Source organism: Ranitomeya imitator, chromosome 1 (genome assembly GCF_032444005.1).
Source record: "Ranitomeya imitator isolate aRanImi1 chromosome 1, aRanImi1.pri, whole genome shotgun sequence".
Lineage (NCBI taxonomy): Eukaryota > Metazoa > Chordata > Amphibia > Anura > Dendrobatidae > Ranitomeya > Ranitomeya imitator.
The window spans coordinates 3,568,074-3,586,737 of NC_091282.1; the positions used below are offsets into that span (position 1 = coordinate 3,568,074).

The window sequence follows — 18,664 nt, forward strand, 5'->3', positions numbered from 1 at the left end:
AGGAGCTTACACTCTATAGATACAGGAGGAGGAGGAGTCCTGACCACAGGAGCTTACACTCTATAGATACAGGAGGAGGAGGAGTCCTGACCACAGGAGCTTACACTCTATAGATACAGGTGGAGGAAGAATCCTGACCACAGGAGCTTACACTCTATAGATACAGGAAGAAGAGTCCTGACCACAGGAGCTTACACTCTATAGATACAGGAGGAGGAGTCCTGACCACAGGAGCTTACACTCTATAGATACAGGAGGAGGAAGAGTCCTGACCACAGGAGCTTACACTCTATAGATACAGGAGGAGGAAGAGTCCTGACCACAGGAGCTTACACTCTATAGATACAGGAGGAGGAGTCCTGACCACAGGAGCTTACACTCTATAGATACAGGAGGAGGAGTCCTGACCACAGGAGCTTACACTCTATAGATACAGGAGGAGGAGTCCTGACCACAGGAGCTTACACTCTTTAGATACAGGAGGAGGAGGAGTCCTGACCACAGGAGCTTACACTCTATAGATACAGGAGGAGGAGGAGTCCTGACCACAGGAGCTTACACTCTATAGATACAGGAGGAGGAGGAGTCCTGACCACAGGAGCTTACACTCTATAGATACAGGAGGAGGAGGAGTCCTGACCACAGGAGCTTACACTCTATAGATACAGGAGGAGGAGGAGTCCTGACCACATGAGCTTACACTCTATAGATACAGGAGGAGGAGGAGGAGTCCTGACCACAGGAGCTTACACTCTATAGATACAGGAGGAGGAAGAGTCCTGACCACAGGAGCTTACACTCTATAGATACAGGAGGAGGAGGAGTCCTGACCACAGGAGCTTACACTCTATAGATACAGGAGGAGGAGGAGTCCTGACCACAGGAGCTTACACTCTATAGATACAGGAGGAGGAAGAGTCCTGACCACAGGAGCTTACACTCTATAGATACAGGAGGAGGAGGAGTCCTGACCACAGAAGCTTACACTCTATAGATACAGGAGGAGGAGGAGTTCTGACCACAGGAGCTTACACTATAGATACAGGAGGAGGAGGAGTCCTGACCACAGGAGCTTACACTCTATAGATACAGGAGGAGGAGGAGGAGTCCTGACCACAGGAGCTTACACTCTATAGATACAGGAGGAGGAAGAGTCCTGACCACAGGAGCTTACACTCTATAGATACAGGAGGAGGAGGAGGAGGAGTCCTGACCACAGGAGCTTACACTCTATAGATACAGGAGGAGGAGGAGTCCTGACCACAGGAGCTTACACTCTATAGATACAGGAGGAGTCCTGACCACAGGAGCTTACACTCTATAGATACAGGAGGAGGAGGAGTCCTGACCACAGGAGCTTACCCTCTATAGATACAGGAGGAGGAGTCCTTACCACAGGAGCTTACACTCTATAGATACAGGAGAAGGAGGAGGAGGAGGAGTCCTGACCACAGGAGCTTACACTCTATAGATACAGGAGGAGGAGTCCTGACCACAGGAGCTTACACTCTATAGATACAGGAGGAGGAGGAGCCCTGACCACAGGAGCTTACACTCTATAGATACAGGAGGAGGAGGAGGAGGAGTCCTGACCACAGGAGCTTACACTCTATAGATACAGGAGGAGGAGGAGTCCTGACCACAGGAGCTTACACTCTATAGATACAGGAGGAGTCCTGACCACAGGAGCTTACACTCTATATATACAGGAGGAGGAGGAGTCCTGACCACAGGAGCTTACACTCTATAGATACAGGAGGAGGAGTCCTGACCACAGGAGCTTACACTCTATAGATACAGGAGGAGGAGGAGTCCTGACCACAGGAGCTTACAGTCTATAGACACAGGAGGAGGAGGAGTCCTGACCACAGGAGCTTACACTCTATAGATACAGGAGGAGGAGCCCTTACCACAGGAGCTTACACTCTATAGATACAGGAGAAGGAGGAGGAGTCCTGACCACAGGAGCTTACACTCTATAGATACAGGAGGAGGAGTCCTGACCACAGGAGCTTACACTCTATAGATACAGGAGGAGGAGGAGCCCTGATCACAGGAGCTTACACTCTATAGATACAGGAGGAGGAGGAGGAGGAGTCCTGACCACAGGAGCTTACACTCTATAGATACAGGAGGAGGAGTCCTGACCACAGGAGCTTACACTCTATAGATACAGGAGGAGGAAGAGTCCTGACCACAGAAGCTTACACTCTATAGATACAGGAGGAAGAGTCCTGACCACAGGAGCTTACACTCTATAGATACAGGAGGAGGAGGAGTCCTGACCACAGGAGCTTACACTCTATAGATACAGGAGGAGGAGTCCTGACCACAGGAGCTTACACTCTATAGATACAGGAGGAGGAAGTGTCCTGACCACAGAAGCTTACACTCTATAGATACAGGAGGAGGAGTCCTGACCACAGGAGCTTACACTCTATAGATACAGGAGGAGGAGCAGTCCTGACCACAGGAGCTTACACTCTATAGATACAGGAGGAGGAGGAGTCCTGACCACAGGAGCTTACACTCTATAGATACAGGAGGAGGAAGAGTCCTGACCACAGGAGCTTACACTCTATAGATACAGGAGGAGGAGGAGTCCTGACCACAGGAGCTTACACTCTATAGATACAGGAGGAGGAGTCCTGACCACAGGAGCTTACACTCTATAGATACAGGAGGAGGAGGAGTCCTGACCACAGGAGCTTACACTCTATAGATACAGGAGGAGGAGGAGTCCTGACCACAGGAGCTTACACTCTATAGATACAGGAGGAGGAGGAGGAGTCCTGACCACAGGAGCTTACACTCTATAGATACAGGAGGAGGAGGAGTCCTGACCACAGGAGCTTACACTCTATAGATACAGGAGGAGGAGGAGTCCTGACCACAGGAGCTTACACTCTATAGATACAGGAGGAGGAGGAGTCCTGACCACAGGAGCTTACACTCTATAGATACAGGAGGAGGAGGAGTCCTGACCACATGAGCTTACACTCTATAGATACAGGAGGAGGAGGAGGAGTCCTGACCACAGGAGCTTACACTCTATAGATACAGGAGGAGGAAGAGTCCTGACCACAGGAGCTTACACTCTATAGATACAGGAGGAGGAGGAGTCCTGACCACAGGAGCTTACACTCTATAGATACAGGAGGAGGAGGAGTCCTGACCACAGGAGCTTTCACTCTATAGATACAGGAGGAGGAAGAGTCCTGACCACAGGAGCTTACACTCTATAGATACAGGAGGAGGAGGAGTCCTGACCACAGAAGCTTACACTCTATAGATACAGGAGGAGGAGGAGTTCTGACCACAGGAGCTTACACTATAGATACAGGAGGAGGAGGAGTCCTGACCACAGGAGCTTACACTCTATAGATACAGGAGGAGGAGGAGGAGTCCTGACCACAGGAGCTTACACTCTATAGATACAGGAGGAGGAAGAGTCCTGACCACAGGAGCTTACACTCTATAGATACAGGAGGAGGAGGAGGAGGAGTCCTGACCACAGGAGCTTACACTCTATAGATACAGGAGGAGGAGGAGTCCTGACCACAGGAGCTTACACTCTATAGATACAGGAGGAGTCCTGACCACAGGAGCTTACACTCTATAGATACAGGAGGAGGAGGAGTCCTGACCACAGGAGCTTACCCTCTATAGATACAGGAGGAGGAGCCCTTACCACAGGAGCTTACACTCTATAGATACAGGAGAAGGAGGAGGAGGAGGAGTCCTGACCACAGGAGCTTACACTCTATAGATACAGGAGGAGGAGTCCTGACCACAGGAGCTTACACTCTATAGATACAGGAGGAGGAGGAGCCCTGACCACAGGAGCTTACACTCTATAGATACAGGAGGAGGAGGAGGAGGAGTCCTGACCACAGGAGCTTACACTCTATAGATACAGGAGGAGGAGTCCTGACCACAGGAGCTTACACTCTATAGATACAGGAGGAGGAGGAGTCCTGACCACAGGAGCTTACAGTCTATAGACACAGGAGGAGGAGGAGGAGTCCTGACCACAGGAGCTTACACTCTATAGATACAGGAGGAGGAGCCCTTACCACAGGAGCTTACACTCTATAGATACAGGAGAAGGAGGAGGAGTCCTGACCACAGGAGCTTACACTCTATAGATACAGGAGGAGGAGTCCTGACCACAGGAGCTTACACTCTATAGATACAGGAGGAGGAGGAGCCCTGACCACAGGAGCTTACACTCTATAGATACAGGAGGAGGAGGAGGAGGAGTCCTGACCACAGGAGCTTACACTCTATAGATACAGGAGGAGGAGTCCTGACCACAGGAGCTTACACTCTATAGATACAGGAGGAGGAAGAGTCCTGACCACAGAAGCTTACACTCTATAGATACAGGAGGAAGAGTCCTGACCACAGGAGCTTACACTCTATAGATACAGGAGGAGGAGGAGTCCTGACCACAGGAGCTTACACTCTATAGATACAGGAGGAGGAGTCCTGACCACAGGAGCTTACACTCTATAGATACAGGAGGAGGAAGTGTCCTGACCACAGAAGCTTACACTCTATAGATACAGGAGGAGGAGTCCTGACCACAGGAGCTTACACTCTATAGATACAGGAGGAGGAGCAGTCCTGACCACAGGAGCTTACACTCTATAGATACAGGAGGAGGAGGAGTCCTGACCACAGGAGCTTACACTCTATAGATACAGGAGGAGGAAGAGTCCTGACCACAGGAGCTTACACTCTATAGATACAGGAGGAGGAGGAGTCCTGACCACAGGAGCTTACACTCTATAGATACAGGAGGAGGAGTCCTGACCACAGGAGCTTACACTCTATAGATACAGGAGGAGGAGGAGTCCTGACCACAGGAGCTTACACTCTATAGATACAGGAGGAGGAGGAGTCCTGACCACAGGAGCTTACACTCTATAGATACAGGAGGAGGAGGAGTCCTGACCACAGGAGCTTACACTCTATAGATACAGGAGGAGGAGGAGTCCTGACCACAGGAGCTTACACTCTATAGATACAGGAGGAGGAGGAGTCCTGACCACAGGAGCTTACACTCTATAGATACAGGAGGAGGAGGAGGAGTCCTGACCACAGGAGCTTACACTCTATAGATACAGGAGGAGGAAGAGTCCTGACCACAGGAGCTTACACTCTATAGATACAGGAGGAGGAGGAGTCCTGACCACAGGAGCTTACACTCTATAGATACAGGAGGAGGAAGAGTCCTGACCACAGGAGCTTACACTCTATAGATACAGGAGGAGGAGTCCTGACCACAGGAGCTTACACTCTATAGATACAGGAGGAGGAGGAGTCCTGACCACAGGAGCTTACACTCTATAGATACAGGAGGAGGAGGAGTCCTGACCACAGGAGCTTACACTCTATAGATACAGGAGGAGGAGGAGTCCTGACCACAGGAGCTTACACTCTATAGATACAGGTGGAGGAAGAGTCCTGACCACAGGAGCTTACACTCTATAGATACAGGAAGAAGAGTCCTGACCACAGGAGCTTACACTCTATAGATACAGGAGGAGGAGTCCTGACCACAGGAGCTTACACTCTATAGATACAGGAGGAGGAAGAGTCCTGACCACAGGAGCTTACACTCTATAGATACAGGAGGAGGAAGAGTCCTGACCACAGGAGCTTACACTCTATAGATACAGGAGGAGGAGTCCTGACCACAGGAGCTTACACTCTATAGATACAGGAGGAGGAGTCCTGACCACAGGAGCTTACACTCTATAGATACAGGAGGAGGAGTCCTGACCACAGGAGCTTACACTCTTTAGATACAGGAGGAGGAGGAGTCCTGACCACAGGAGCTTACACTCTATAGATACAGGAGGAGGAGGAGTCCTGACCACAGGAGCTTACACTCTATAGATACAGGAGGAGGAGGAGTCCTGACCACAGGAGCTTACACTCTATAGATACAGGAGGAGGAGGAGTCCTGACCACAGGAGCTTACACTCTATAGATACAGGAGGAGGAGGAGTCCTGACCACAGGAGCTTACACTCTATAGATACAGGAGGAGGAGGAGGAGTCCTGACCACAGGAGCTTACACTCTATAGATACAGGAGGAGGAAGAGTCCTGACCACAGGAGCTTACACTCTATAGATACAGGAGGAGGAGGAGTCCTGACCACAGGAGCTTACACTCTATAGATACAGGAGGAGGAGGAGTCCTGACCACAGGAGCTTACACTCTATAGATACAGGAGGAGGAAGAGTCCTGACCACAGGAGCTTACACTCTATAGATACAGGAGGAGGAGGAGTCCTGACCACAGAAGCTTACACTCTATAGATACAGGAGGAGGAAGAGTCCTGACCACAGGAGCTTACACTCTATAGATACAGGAGGAGGAGGAGTTCTGACCACAGGAGCTTACACTATAGATACAGGAGGAGGAGGAGTCCTGACCACAGGAGCTTACACTCTATAGATACAGGAGGAGGAGGAGGAGTCCTGACCACAGGAGCTTACACTCTATAGATACAGGAGGAGGAAGAGTCCTGACCACAGGAGCTTACACTCTATAGATACAGGAGGAGGAGGAGGAGGAGTCCTGACCACAGGAGCTTACACTCTATAGATACAGGAGGAGGAGGAGTCCTGACCACAGGAGCTTACACTCTATAGATACAGGAGGAGTCCTGACCACAGGAGCTTACACTCTATAGATACAGGAGGAGGAGGAGTCCTGACCACAGGAGCTTACCCTCTATAGATACAGGAGGAGGAGCCCTTACCACAGGAGCTTACACTCTATAGATACAGGAGAAGGAGGAGGAGGAGGAGTCCTGACCACAGGAGCTTACACTCTATAGATACAGGAGGAGGAGTCCTGACCACAGGAGCTTACACTCTATAGATACAGGAGGAGGAGGAGCCCTGACCACAGGAGCTTACACTCTATAGATACAGGAGGAGGAGGAGGAGGAGTCCTGACCACAGGAGCTTACACTCTATAGATACAGGAGGAGGAGGAGTCCTGACCACAGGAGCTTACACTCTATAGATACAGGAGGAGTCCTGACCACAGGAGCTTACACTCTATATATACAGGAGGAGGAGGAGTCCTGACCACAGGAGCTTACACTCTATAGATACAGGAGGAGGAGTCCTGACCACAGGAGCTTACACTCTATAGATACAGGAGGAGGAGGAGTCCTGACCACAGGAGCTTACAGTCTATAGACACAGGAGGAGGAGGAGGAGTCCTGACCACAGGAGCTTACACTCTATAGATACAGGAGGAGGAGCCCTTACCACAGGAGCTTACACTCTATAGATACAGGAGAAGGAGGAGGAGGAGGAGTCCTGACCACAGGAGCTTACACTCTATAGATACAGGAGGAGGAGTCCTGACCACAGGAGCTTACACTCTATAGATACAGGAGGAGGAGGAGCCCTGACCACAGGAGCTTACACTCTATAGATACAGGAGGAGGAGGAGGAGGAGTCCTGACCACAGGAGCTTACACTCTATAGATACAGGAGGAGGAGTCCTGACCACAGGAGCTTACACTCTATAGATACAGGAGGAGGAAGAGTCCTGACCACAGAAGCTTACACTCTATAGATACAGGAGGAAGAGTCCTGACCACAGGAGCTTACACTCTATAGATACAGGAGGAGGAGGAGTCCTGACCACAGGAGCTTACACTCTATAGATACAGGAGGAGGAGTCCTGACCACAGGAGCTTACACTCTATAGATACAGGAGGAGGAAGTGTCCTGACCACAGAAGCTTACACTCTATAGATACAGGAGGAGGAGTCCTGACCACAGGAGCTTACACTATATAGATACAGGAGGAGGAGGAGTCCTGACCACAGGAGCTTACACTCTATAGATACAGGAGGAGGAGGAGTCCTGACCACAGGAGCTTACACTCTATAGATACAGGAGGAGGAGGAGTCCTGACCACAGGAGCTTACACTCTATAGATACAGGAGGAGGAGGAGTCCTGACCACAGGAGCTTACACTCTATAGATACAGGAGGAGGAGGAGTCCTGACCACAGGAGCTTACACTCTATAGATACAGGAGGAGGAGGAGGAGTCCTGACCACAGGAGCTTACACTCTATAGATACAGGAGGAGGAAGAGTCCTGACCACAGGAGCTTACACTCTATAGATACAGGAGGAGGAGGAGTCCTGACCACAGGAGCTTACACTCTATAGATACAGGAGGAGGAGGAGTCCTTACCACAGGAGCTTACACTCTATAGATACAGGAGGAGGAAGAGTCCTGACCACAGGAGCTTACACTCTATAGATACAGGAGGAGGAGTCCTGACCACAGGAGCTTACACTCTATAGATACAGGAGGAGGAGTCCTGACCACAGGAGCTTACACTCTATAGATACAGGAGGAGGAGGAGTCCTGACCACAGGAGCTTACACTCTATAGATACAGGAGGAGGAGGAGTCCTGACCACAGGAGCTTACACTCTATAGATACAGGAGGAGGAGGAGTCCTGACCACAGGAGCTTACACTCTATAGATACAGGAGGAGGAAGAGTCCTGACCACAGGAGCTTACACTCTATAGATACAGGAGGAGGAGGAGTCCTGACCACAGGAGCTTACACTCTATAGATACAGGAGGAGGAAGAGTCCTGACCACAGGAGCTTACACTCTATAGATACAGGAGGAGGAAGAGTCCTGACCACAGGAGCTTACACTCTATAGATACAGGAGGAGGAGGAGTCCTGACCACAGGAGCTTACACTCTATAGATACAGGAGGAGGAGGAGTCCTGACCACAGGAGCTTACACTCTATAGATACAGGAGGAGGAGGAGTCCTGACCAAGGAGCTTACACTCTATAGATTCAGGAGGAGTCCTGACCACAGGAGCTTACACTCTATAGATACAGGAGGAAGAGTCCTGACCACAGGAGCTTACACTCTATAGATACAGGAGGAGGAGTCCTGACCACAGGAGCTTACACTCTATAGATACAGGAGGAGGAGGAGTCCTGACCACAGGAGCTTACAGTCTATAGACACAGGAGGAGGAGGAGGAGTCCTGACCACAGGAGCTTACACTCTATAGATACAGGAGGAGGAGTCCTGACCACAGGAGCTTACACTCTATAGATACAGGAGGAGGAGGAGTCCTGACCACAGGAGCTTACACTCTATAGATACAGGAGGAGGAGTCCTGACCACAGGAGCTTACACTCTATAGATACAGGAGGAGGAGTCCTGACCACAGGAGCTTACACTCTTTAGATACAGGAGGAGGAGGAGTCCTGACCACAGGAGCTTAGACTCTATAGATACAGGAGGAGGAGGAGTCCTGACCACAGGAGCTTACACTCTATAGATACAGGAGGAGGAGGAGTCCTGACCACAGGAGCTTACACTCTATAGATACAGGAGGAGGAGGAGTCCTGACCACAGGAGCTTACACTCTATAGATACAGGAGGAGGAGGAGTCCTGACCACAGGAGCTTACACTCTATAGATACAGGAGGAGGAGGAGGAGTCCTGACCACAGGAGCTTACACTCTATAGATACAGGAGGAGGAAGAGTCCTGACCACAGGAGCTTACACTCTATAGATACAGGAGGAGGAGGAGTCCTGACCACAGGAGCTTACACTCTATAGATACAGGAGGAGGAGGAGTCCTGACCACAGGAGCTTACACTCTATAGATACAGGAGGAGGAGGAGGAGTCCTGACCACAGGAGCTTACACTCTATAGATACAGGAGGAGGAAGAGTCCTGACCACAGGAGCTTACACTCTATAGATACAGGAGGAGGAGGAGTCCTGACCACAGGAGCTTACACTCTATAGATACAGGAGGAGGAGGAGTCCTGACCACAGGAGCTTACACTCTATAGATACAGGAGGAGGAAGAGTCCTGACCACAGGAGCTTACACTCTATAGATACAGGAGGAGGAGGAGTCCTGACCACAGGAGCTTACACTCTATAGATACAGGAGGAGGAAGAGTCCTGACCACAGGAGCTTACACTCTATAGATACAGGAGGAGGAGGAGTTCTGACCACAGGAGCTTACACTATAGATACAGGAGGAGGAGGAGTCCTGACCACAGGAGCTTACACTCTATAGATACAGGAGGAGGAGGAGGAGTCCTGACCACAGGAGCTTACACTCTATAGATACAGGAGGAGGAAGAGTCCTGACCACAGGAGCTTACACTCTATAGATACAGGAGGAGGAGGAGTCCTGACCACAGGAGCTTACACTCTATAGATACAGGAGGAGGAAGAGTCCTGACCACAGGAGCTTACACTCTATAGATACAGGAGGAGGAGGAGGAGTCCTGACCACAGGAGCTTACACTCTATAGATACAGGAGGAGGAAGAGTCCTGACCACAGGAGCTTACACTCTATAGATACAGGAGGAGGAGGAGTCCTGACCACAGGAGCTTACACTCTATAGATACAGGAGGAGGAAGAGTCCTGACCACAGGAGCTTACACTCTATAGATACAGGAGGAGGAGGAGTCCTGACCACAGGAGCTTACACTCTATAGATACAGGAGGAGGAAGAGTCCTGACCACAGGAGCTTACACTCTATAGATACAGGAGGAGGAGGAGTCCTGACCACAGGAGCTTACACTCTATAGATACAGGAGGAGGAGGAGTCCTGACCACAGGAGCTTACACTCTATAGATACAGGAGGAGGAGGAGTCCTGACCACAGGAGCTTACACTCTATAGATACAGGAGGAGGAGTCCTGACCACAGGAGCTTACACTCTATAGATACAGGAGGAGGAGGAGTCCTGACCACAGGAGCTTACAGTCTATAGACACAGGAGGAGGAGGAGGAGTCCTGACCACAGGAGCTTACACTCTATAGATACAGGAGGAGGAGCCCTTACCACAGGAGCTTACACTCTATAGATACAGGAGAAGGAGGAGGAGGAGGAGTCCTGACCACAGGAGCTTACACTCTATAGATACAGGAGGAGGAGTCCTGACCACAGGAGCTTACACTCTATAGATACAGGAGGAGGAGGAGCCCTGACCACAGGAGCTTACACTCTATAGATACAGGAGGAGGAGGAGGAGGAGTCCTGACCACAGGAGCTTACACTCTATAGATACAGGAGGAGGAGTCCTGACCACAGGAGCTTACACTCTATAGATACAGGAGGAGGAGGAGTCCTGACCACAGGAGCTTACACTCTATAGATACAGGAGGAGGAGTCCTGACCACAGGAGCTTACACTCTATAGATACAGGAGGAGGAAGAGTCCTGACCACAGAAGCTTACACTCTATAGATACAGGAGGAGGAGTCCTGACCACAGGAGCTTACACTCTATAGATACAGGAGGAGGAGGAGTCCTGACCACAGGAGCTTACACTCTATAGATACAGGAGGAAGAGTCCGAAAAACAGGATCTTACACTCTATAGACACAGGAGGAGGAGGAGTCCTGACCACAGGAGCTTACACTCTATAGATACAGGAGGAGGAGGAGGAGTCCTGACCACAGGAGCTTACACTCTGTAGATACAGGAGGAGGAAGAGTCCTGACCACAGGAGCTTACACTCTATAGATACAGGAGGAGGAGGAGTCCTGACCACAGGAGCTTACACTCTATAGATACAGGAGGAGGAGGAGTCCTGACCACAGGAGCTTACACTCTATAGATACAGGAGGAGGAAGAGTCCTGACCACAGGAGCTTACACTCTATAGATACAGGAGGAGGAGGAGTCCTGACCACAGGAGCTTACACTCTATAGATACAGGAGGAGGAAGAGTCCTGACCACAGGAGCTTACACTCTATAGATACAGGAGGAGGAGGAGTCCTGACCACAGGAGCTTACACTCTATAGATACAGGAGGAGGAAGAGACCTGACCACAGGAGCTTACACTCTATAGATACAGGAGGAGGAGGAGTTCTGACCACAGGAGCTTACACTATAGATACAGGAGGAGGAGGAGTCCTGACCACAGGAGCTTACACTCTATAGATACAGGAGGAGGAGGAGGAGTCCTGACCACAGGAGCTTACACTCTATAGATACAGGAGGAGGAAGAGTCCTGACCACAGGAGCTTACACTCTATAGATACAGGAGGAGGAGGAGTCCTGACCACAGGAGCTTACACTCTATAGATACAGGAGGAGGAAGAGTCCTGACCACAGGAGCTTACACTCTATAGATACAGGAGGAGGAGGAGGAGTCCTGACCACAGGAGCTTACACTCTATAGATACAGGAGGAGGAAGAGTCCTGACCACAGGAGCTTACACTCTATAGATACAGGAGGAGGAGGAGTCCTGACCACAGGAGCTTACACTCTATAGATACAGGAGGAGGAAGAGTCCTGACCACAGGAGCTTACACTCTATAGATACAGGAGGAGGAGGAGTCCTGACCACAGGAGCTTACACTCTATAGATACAGGAGGAGGAAGAGTCCTGACCACAGGAGCTTACACTCTATAGATACAGGAGGAGGAGGAGTCCTGACCACAGGAGCTTACACTCTATAGATACAGGAGGAGGAGTCCTGACCACAGGAGCTTACACTCTATAGATACAGGAGGAGGAGGAGTCCTGACCACAGGAGCTTACACTCTATAGATACAGGAGGAGGAGGAGTCCTGACCACAGGAGCTTACACTCTATAGATACAGGAGAAGGAGGAGGAGGAGGAGTCCTGACCACAGGAGCTTACACTCTATAGATACAGGAGGAGGAGTCCTGACCACAGGAGCTTACACTCTATAGATACAGGAGGAGGAAGAGTCCTGACCACAGGAGCTTACACTCTATAGATACAGGAGGAGGAGGAGTCCTGACCACAGGAGCTTACAGTCTATAGACACAGGAGGAGGAGGAGGAGTCCTGACCACAGGAGCTTACACTCTATAGATACAGGAGGAGGAGGAGTCCTGACCACAGGAGCTTACAGTCTATAGACACAGGAGGAGGAGGAGGAGTCCTGACCACAGGAGCTTACACTCTATAGATACAGGAGGAGGAGCCCTGACCACAGGAGCTTACACTCTATAGATACAGGAGAAGGAGGAGAAGGAGGAGTCCTGACCACAGGAGCTTACACTCTATAGATACAGGAGGAGGAGCCCTGACCACAGGAGCTTACACTCTATAGATACAGGAGAAGGAGGAGGAGTCCTGACCACAGGAGCTTACACTCTATGGATACAGGAGGAGGAGGAGTCCTGACCACAGGAGCTTACACTCTATGGATACAGGAGGAGGAGGAGTCCTGACCACAGGAGCTTACACTCTATAGATACAGGAGGAGGAGGAGTCCTGACCACAGGAGCTTACACTCTATAGATACAGGAGGAGGAGGAGTCCTGACCACAGGAGCTTACACTCTATAGATACAGGAGGAGGAGGAGTCCTGACCACAGGAGCTTACACTCTATAGATACAGGAGGAGGAGGAGTCCTGACCACAGGAGCTTACACTCTATAGATACAGGAGGAGGAGGAGTCCTGACCACAGGAGCTTACACTCTATAGATACAGGAGGAGGAGGAGTCCTGACCACAGGAGCTTACACTCTATAGATACAGGAGGAGGAGGAGTCCTGACCACAGGAGCTTACACTCTATAGATACAGGAGGAGGAGGAGTCCTGACCACAGGAGCTTACACTCTATATATACAGGAGGAGGAAGAGTCCTGACCACAGGAGCTTACACTCTATAGATACAGGAGGAGGAGGAGTCCTGACCACAGGAGCTTACACTCTATAGATACAGGAGGAGGAGTCCTGACCACAGGAGCTTACACTCTATAGATACAGGAGGAGGAGGAGTCCTGACCACAGGAGCTTACACTCTATAGATAGAGGAGGAGGAAGAGTCCTGACCTCAGGAGCTTACACTCTATAGATACAGGAGGAGGAAGAGTCCTGACCACAGGAGCTTACACTCTATAGATACAGGAGGAGGAGGAGTCCTGACCACAGGAGCTTACACTCTATAGATACAGGAGGAGGAGTCCTGACCACAGGAGCTTACACTCTATAGATACAGGAGGAGGAGTCCTGACCACAGGAGCTTACACTCTATAGATACAGGAGGAGGAGTCCTGACCACAGGAGCTTACACTCTATAGATAAAGGAGGAGGAGGAGTCCTGACCACAGGAGCTTACACTCTATAGATACAGGAGGAGGAGGAGTCCTGACCACAGGAGCTTACATTCTATAGATACAGGAGGAGGAGGAGTCCTGACCACAGGAGCTTACACTCTATAGATACAGGAGGAGGAGGAGTCCTGACCACAGGAGCTTACACTCTATAGATACAGGAGGAGGAGTCCTGACCACAGGAGCTTACACTCTATTGATAAAGGAGGAGGAGTCCTGACCACAGGAGTTTACACTTTATAGATACAGGAGGAGGAGGAGTCCTGACCACAGGAGCTTACACTCTATAGATACAGGAGGAGGAGGAGTCCTGACCACAGGAGCTTACACTCTATAGATACAGGAGGAGGAAGAGTCCTGACCACAGGAGCTTACACTCTATAGATACAGGAGGAGGAAGAGTCCTGACCACAGGAGCTAACACTCTATAGACACAGGAGGAGGAGTCCTGACCACAGGAGCTTACACTCTATAGATAAAGGAGGAGGAGGAGTCCTGACCACAGGAGTTTACACTCTATAGATACAGGAGGAGGAGGAGTCCTGACCACAGGAGCTTACACTCTATAGATACAGGAGGAGGAGGAGTCCTGACCACAGGAGCTTACACTCTATAGATACAGGAGGAGGAGGAGTCCTGACCACAGGAGCTTACACTCTATAGATACAGGAGGAGGAGGAGTCCTGACCACAGGAGCTAACACTCTATAGACACAGAGGAAGTCATCATGACCACAAGAGTCTACACTCAATGCGAAGTAGCATGACCTGCCATTGACCATGCACGGTTTTCAGTGTAAACCACACATATTTCCGTCATCACTAGTTATAATCTTTTCAACAGTGAGGTAAAGCTGTAGCTCACGACGTCACCTGAGAGAGGACTTACCGCGACCATTACTCTGAATAAACTGTATGACACTGGTCACGTCATCGTCCTCCGGATACATCTGGTATCGCACTGTTAGATTGTTAAACTCCTTGTCCAAAGCCAAGAAGACCCCCTCGATGATGAAGTAATGTGGCCGGTCATCCTTCTTTACATCATGGTAAACAAGGGCAGCTCGGGAGCTCCAGTTGAAATGGTCGTGTAGATGGGAGACGAACTCTCCGAGTTTGTTCGCCGTCGGCCCAGTCCTCACCGTCGTGTTGTAGTAATTATCATCTGATTTAAATCCATAGGCCAAAGCCCCAGAAGTTATCAGGGGGAGGCGCCAGTGAGCAGCAAAGCGGGCAACAGAGGCGGCCGGGTATACGCATCCTGGACCAAACAGCACATCTGGGTTGTGGTAGAGCTTCAGGTCAACAGCCTTCAGAGGAGCCACATATTCCGAGCAGGCCCCGTCCAGTTCAGAGTTGGCAAACACGATTTTGATGTTGTACCCGGGCAGCAGCTGAAGTTCATTCTGTGCTTGTTCCACCGCCATGCGCAGCGCAGGAGACACTCGGGGCCATGACCAGGCATAACGCAGGTTGCTCTCCGGTAGAACCACAGCCAACGTCAATGTGTGGTTCTTTGAGGAGTTCTGATATGTAGACCGTGTACAAAAGGAGAGGAAAAAAAAGAAGAGAATTGTAGCCAGAGTGGCCAGTCTCAGAGCAGGGTGGCACTCCAACATGGGAATCATAGGATCAGGGACCAGGTCGTCTCTTTTTCAGGAGAACACACGTCTCCCGGTCACGTATGTACATGGGCCATAACCTTCACACCCAAAGGGTAGCGTCAGCCTGGGCTTCCCCTGGCCAGACAGGACTACAGAACACAGCTATCCCAGAGCATAAAACAACTCTCCTCCTACTCCACAACCCCCCAATCCCTCACCTCTCATCCAGATGTCATTCCACAGGCTCAGGGAGAGAGAAGGTCCATGGAGAGGGGCATGACTCCCCCTGCAGGAACTCAGCTGGTACAACAGCTGGGAGCTGCGCCCTGTAACCTTATCTCTAGCTTCGTAAGAGCCTAAAAACAGATCTCTAAGCTCTATATGTTGTTACTGGAATCTGGAGGCATGCGCTCATCGGCCCCATGGAGAGGGCAGGACGCCGGACCCTATAGACTGTGTAGGTGCTGGGCCAGGTCTCCGGTGACACCCAGCGATGCCATCATCCATGTGCTGCCATCTGTCACTGGAGAGATCCCAGCTATGCGCATCCTCCTATTAGACGGGCCTTGAAAACATTTTGCTGGATGGATTCCGAAATATTTACAGACAGACGACGTTCGATCCTACAAATGCGGAAAGGAACAGACGTCAAGAGAACATGGGAGGATAGCAGATAATGGCGCGGTCCCGTAATGTCCCATCCCAAAAACGGAGGGTGAGGAACAGCAAATGGAGGAGGAAGACGACCGGGCGGCTGCAGATCGTGACTACTTCCAATGACAAGAAGCGGGAGATCGATACGACCGCGCTGCTCCGTCATCCTTCCTGGGGATTGGACGTTCAACTTAATCGCTCCATAATCCAAGTCGTAGGGTATGGAATCATGTTCTGGTGGAAAGAGAGAGTACGACCTCTAGGAGACAACAACAAACTATTGTGAGCCCCATCGGGGACAGCGATGATAATGTGTGTAAAACTGTAAAGCGCTGCGGAATATGTTAGCGCTATATAAAAATAAAGATTATTATTATTATTTATTAACTACCGGACCCTCTGTGCACGGTCTGGCTGATAATGTGACCTACAGCCACTGATCACAACTGCCATGGATGTGACTGCGGCCGGCCGGCGGTGTACGTACAGACATAGCAACATCACTACACACCTGACCGCGACATCTGTCACTGAGGACACTAATATATATATATATATATATATATATATATATATATATATATATATATATATATATATATATATATATATATATATATACACACACAGTATATACACATAGTGACATCACTACACACAGGAAATGACTGACCGCGACCATGATATCTGTCACTGAGGACACTTATATATATATGTATATACACAGTATATACACATAGCGACATCACCACACACCTGACCGCGACATCTGTCACTGAGGACACTAATATATATATATATATATATATATATATATATATATATATATATATATATATATACACACACAGTATATACACATAGTGACATCACTACACACAGGAAATGACTGACCGCGACCATGATATCTGTCACTGAGGACACTTATATATATATGTATATACACAGTATATACACATAGCGACATCACCACACACCTGACCGCGACATCTGTCACTGAGGACACTAATATATATATATATATATATATATATATATATATATATATATATATATATATATATATATACACACACAGTATATACACATAGTGACATCACTACACACAGGAAATGACTGACCGCGACCATGATATCTGTCACTGAGGACACTAATATATATATATATGTATATACACAGTATATACACATAGCGACATCACCACACACCTGACCGCGACATCTGTCACTGAGGACACTAATATATATATATATATATATATATATATATATATACACACAGTATATAAACATAGTGACATCACTGAACACAAGGAATGACTGACCGCGACCATGATATCTGTCACCGAGGACACTATATATATATATACACATAGTGACATCACTACACACAGGAAATGACTGACCGCGACCATGATATCTGTCACTGAGGACACTATACATATATATATACACAGTATATACACAGTGACATCACTACACACAAGGAATAACTGACCGCGACATCTGTCACTGAGGACACCATATATATATATATATATACAGTATATACAGTATATACACATAGCGACATCACTACACACAGGAAATGACTGACCGTGACCATGATATCTGTCAATGAGGACACTATATATATATATATATATATATATATATATATATATATATATATATATATATATATATACTAGACTGTGGCCCGATTCTAACGCATCGGGTATTCTAGAATATGCATGTCCCTGTAGTATATGGACAATGATGATTCCAGAATTCGCGGCAGACTGTGCCCGTCGCTGATTGGTCAAGGCAACCTTTATGACATCATCGTCGCCATGGCAACCATTATGACATCATCGTCGCTGTGCCCGTTGCTGATTGGTCGAGGCCTGGCGGCCTCGACCAATCAGAGACGCAGGATGTCTACGTCCTTTATGACATCATCGTCGCTGTGCCCGTTGCTGATTGGTCGAGGCCTGGCGGCCTCGACCAATCAGAGAGCCGGGATTTCCAGGACAGACAGAAAGACAGACGGAAAAACCCTTAGACAATTATATATATAGATATATAGTATATACACATAGTGACATCACCACACACAAGGAATGACTAACCGCGACCATGATATCTGTCACTGAGGACACGAATATATATATATATATATATATATCTACTATATAAAGCTGAATGTGTGTGTGTGTATGTCCGGTATTGGCATCTGCACCGTCGCAGCTACAGCCACAAAAT

At 49.1% G+C, this 18,664-nt stretch overlaps 1 protein-coding gene across 3 annotated transcripts in view; it reads right to left on the reverse strand.

Moving 5' to 3' along the window:
• NPR2 (natriuretic peptide receptor 2) overlaps nucleotides 1-16,012 on the reverse strand; it is a 422,222-nt gene extending 406,210 nt beyond the window's left edge. For 2 of the 3 annotated variants that reach the window (XM_069745472.1, XM_069745463.1), the window contains exon 1: nucleotides 15,053-15,926. In XM_069745472.1, the coding sequence (XP_069601573.1) occupies nucleotides 15,053-15,791 (739 nt within the window). In that variant the 5' untranslated portion in view covers nucleotides 15,792-15,926. Of the gene's footprint in view, nucleotides 1-15,052 lie in introns of all 3 variants that reach the window. The other variant, XM_069745468.1, reaches the window with a different exon arrangement.
• Between the last annotated feature and the right edge of the window lie 2,652 nt (nucleotides 16,013-18,664).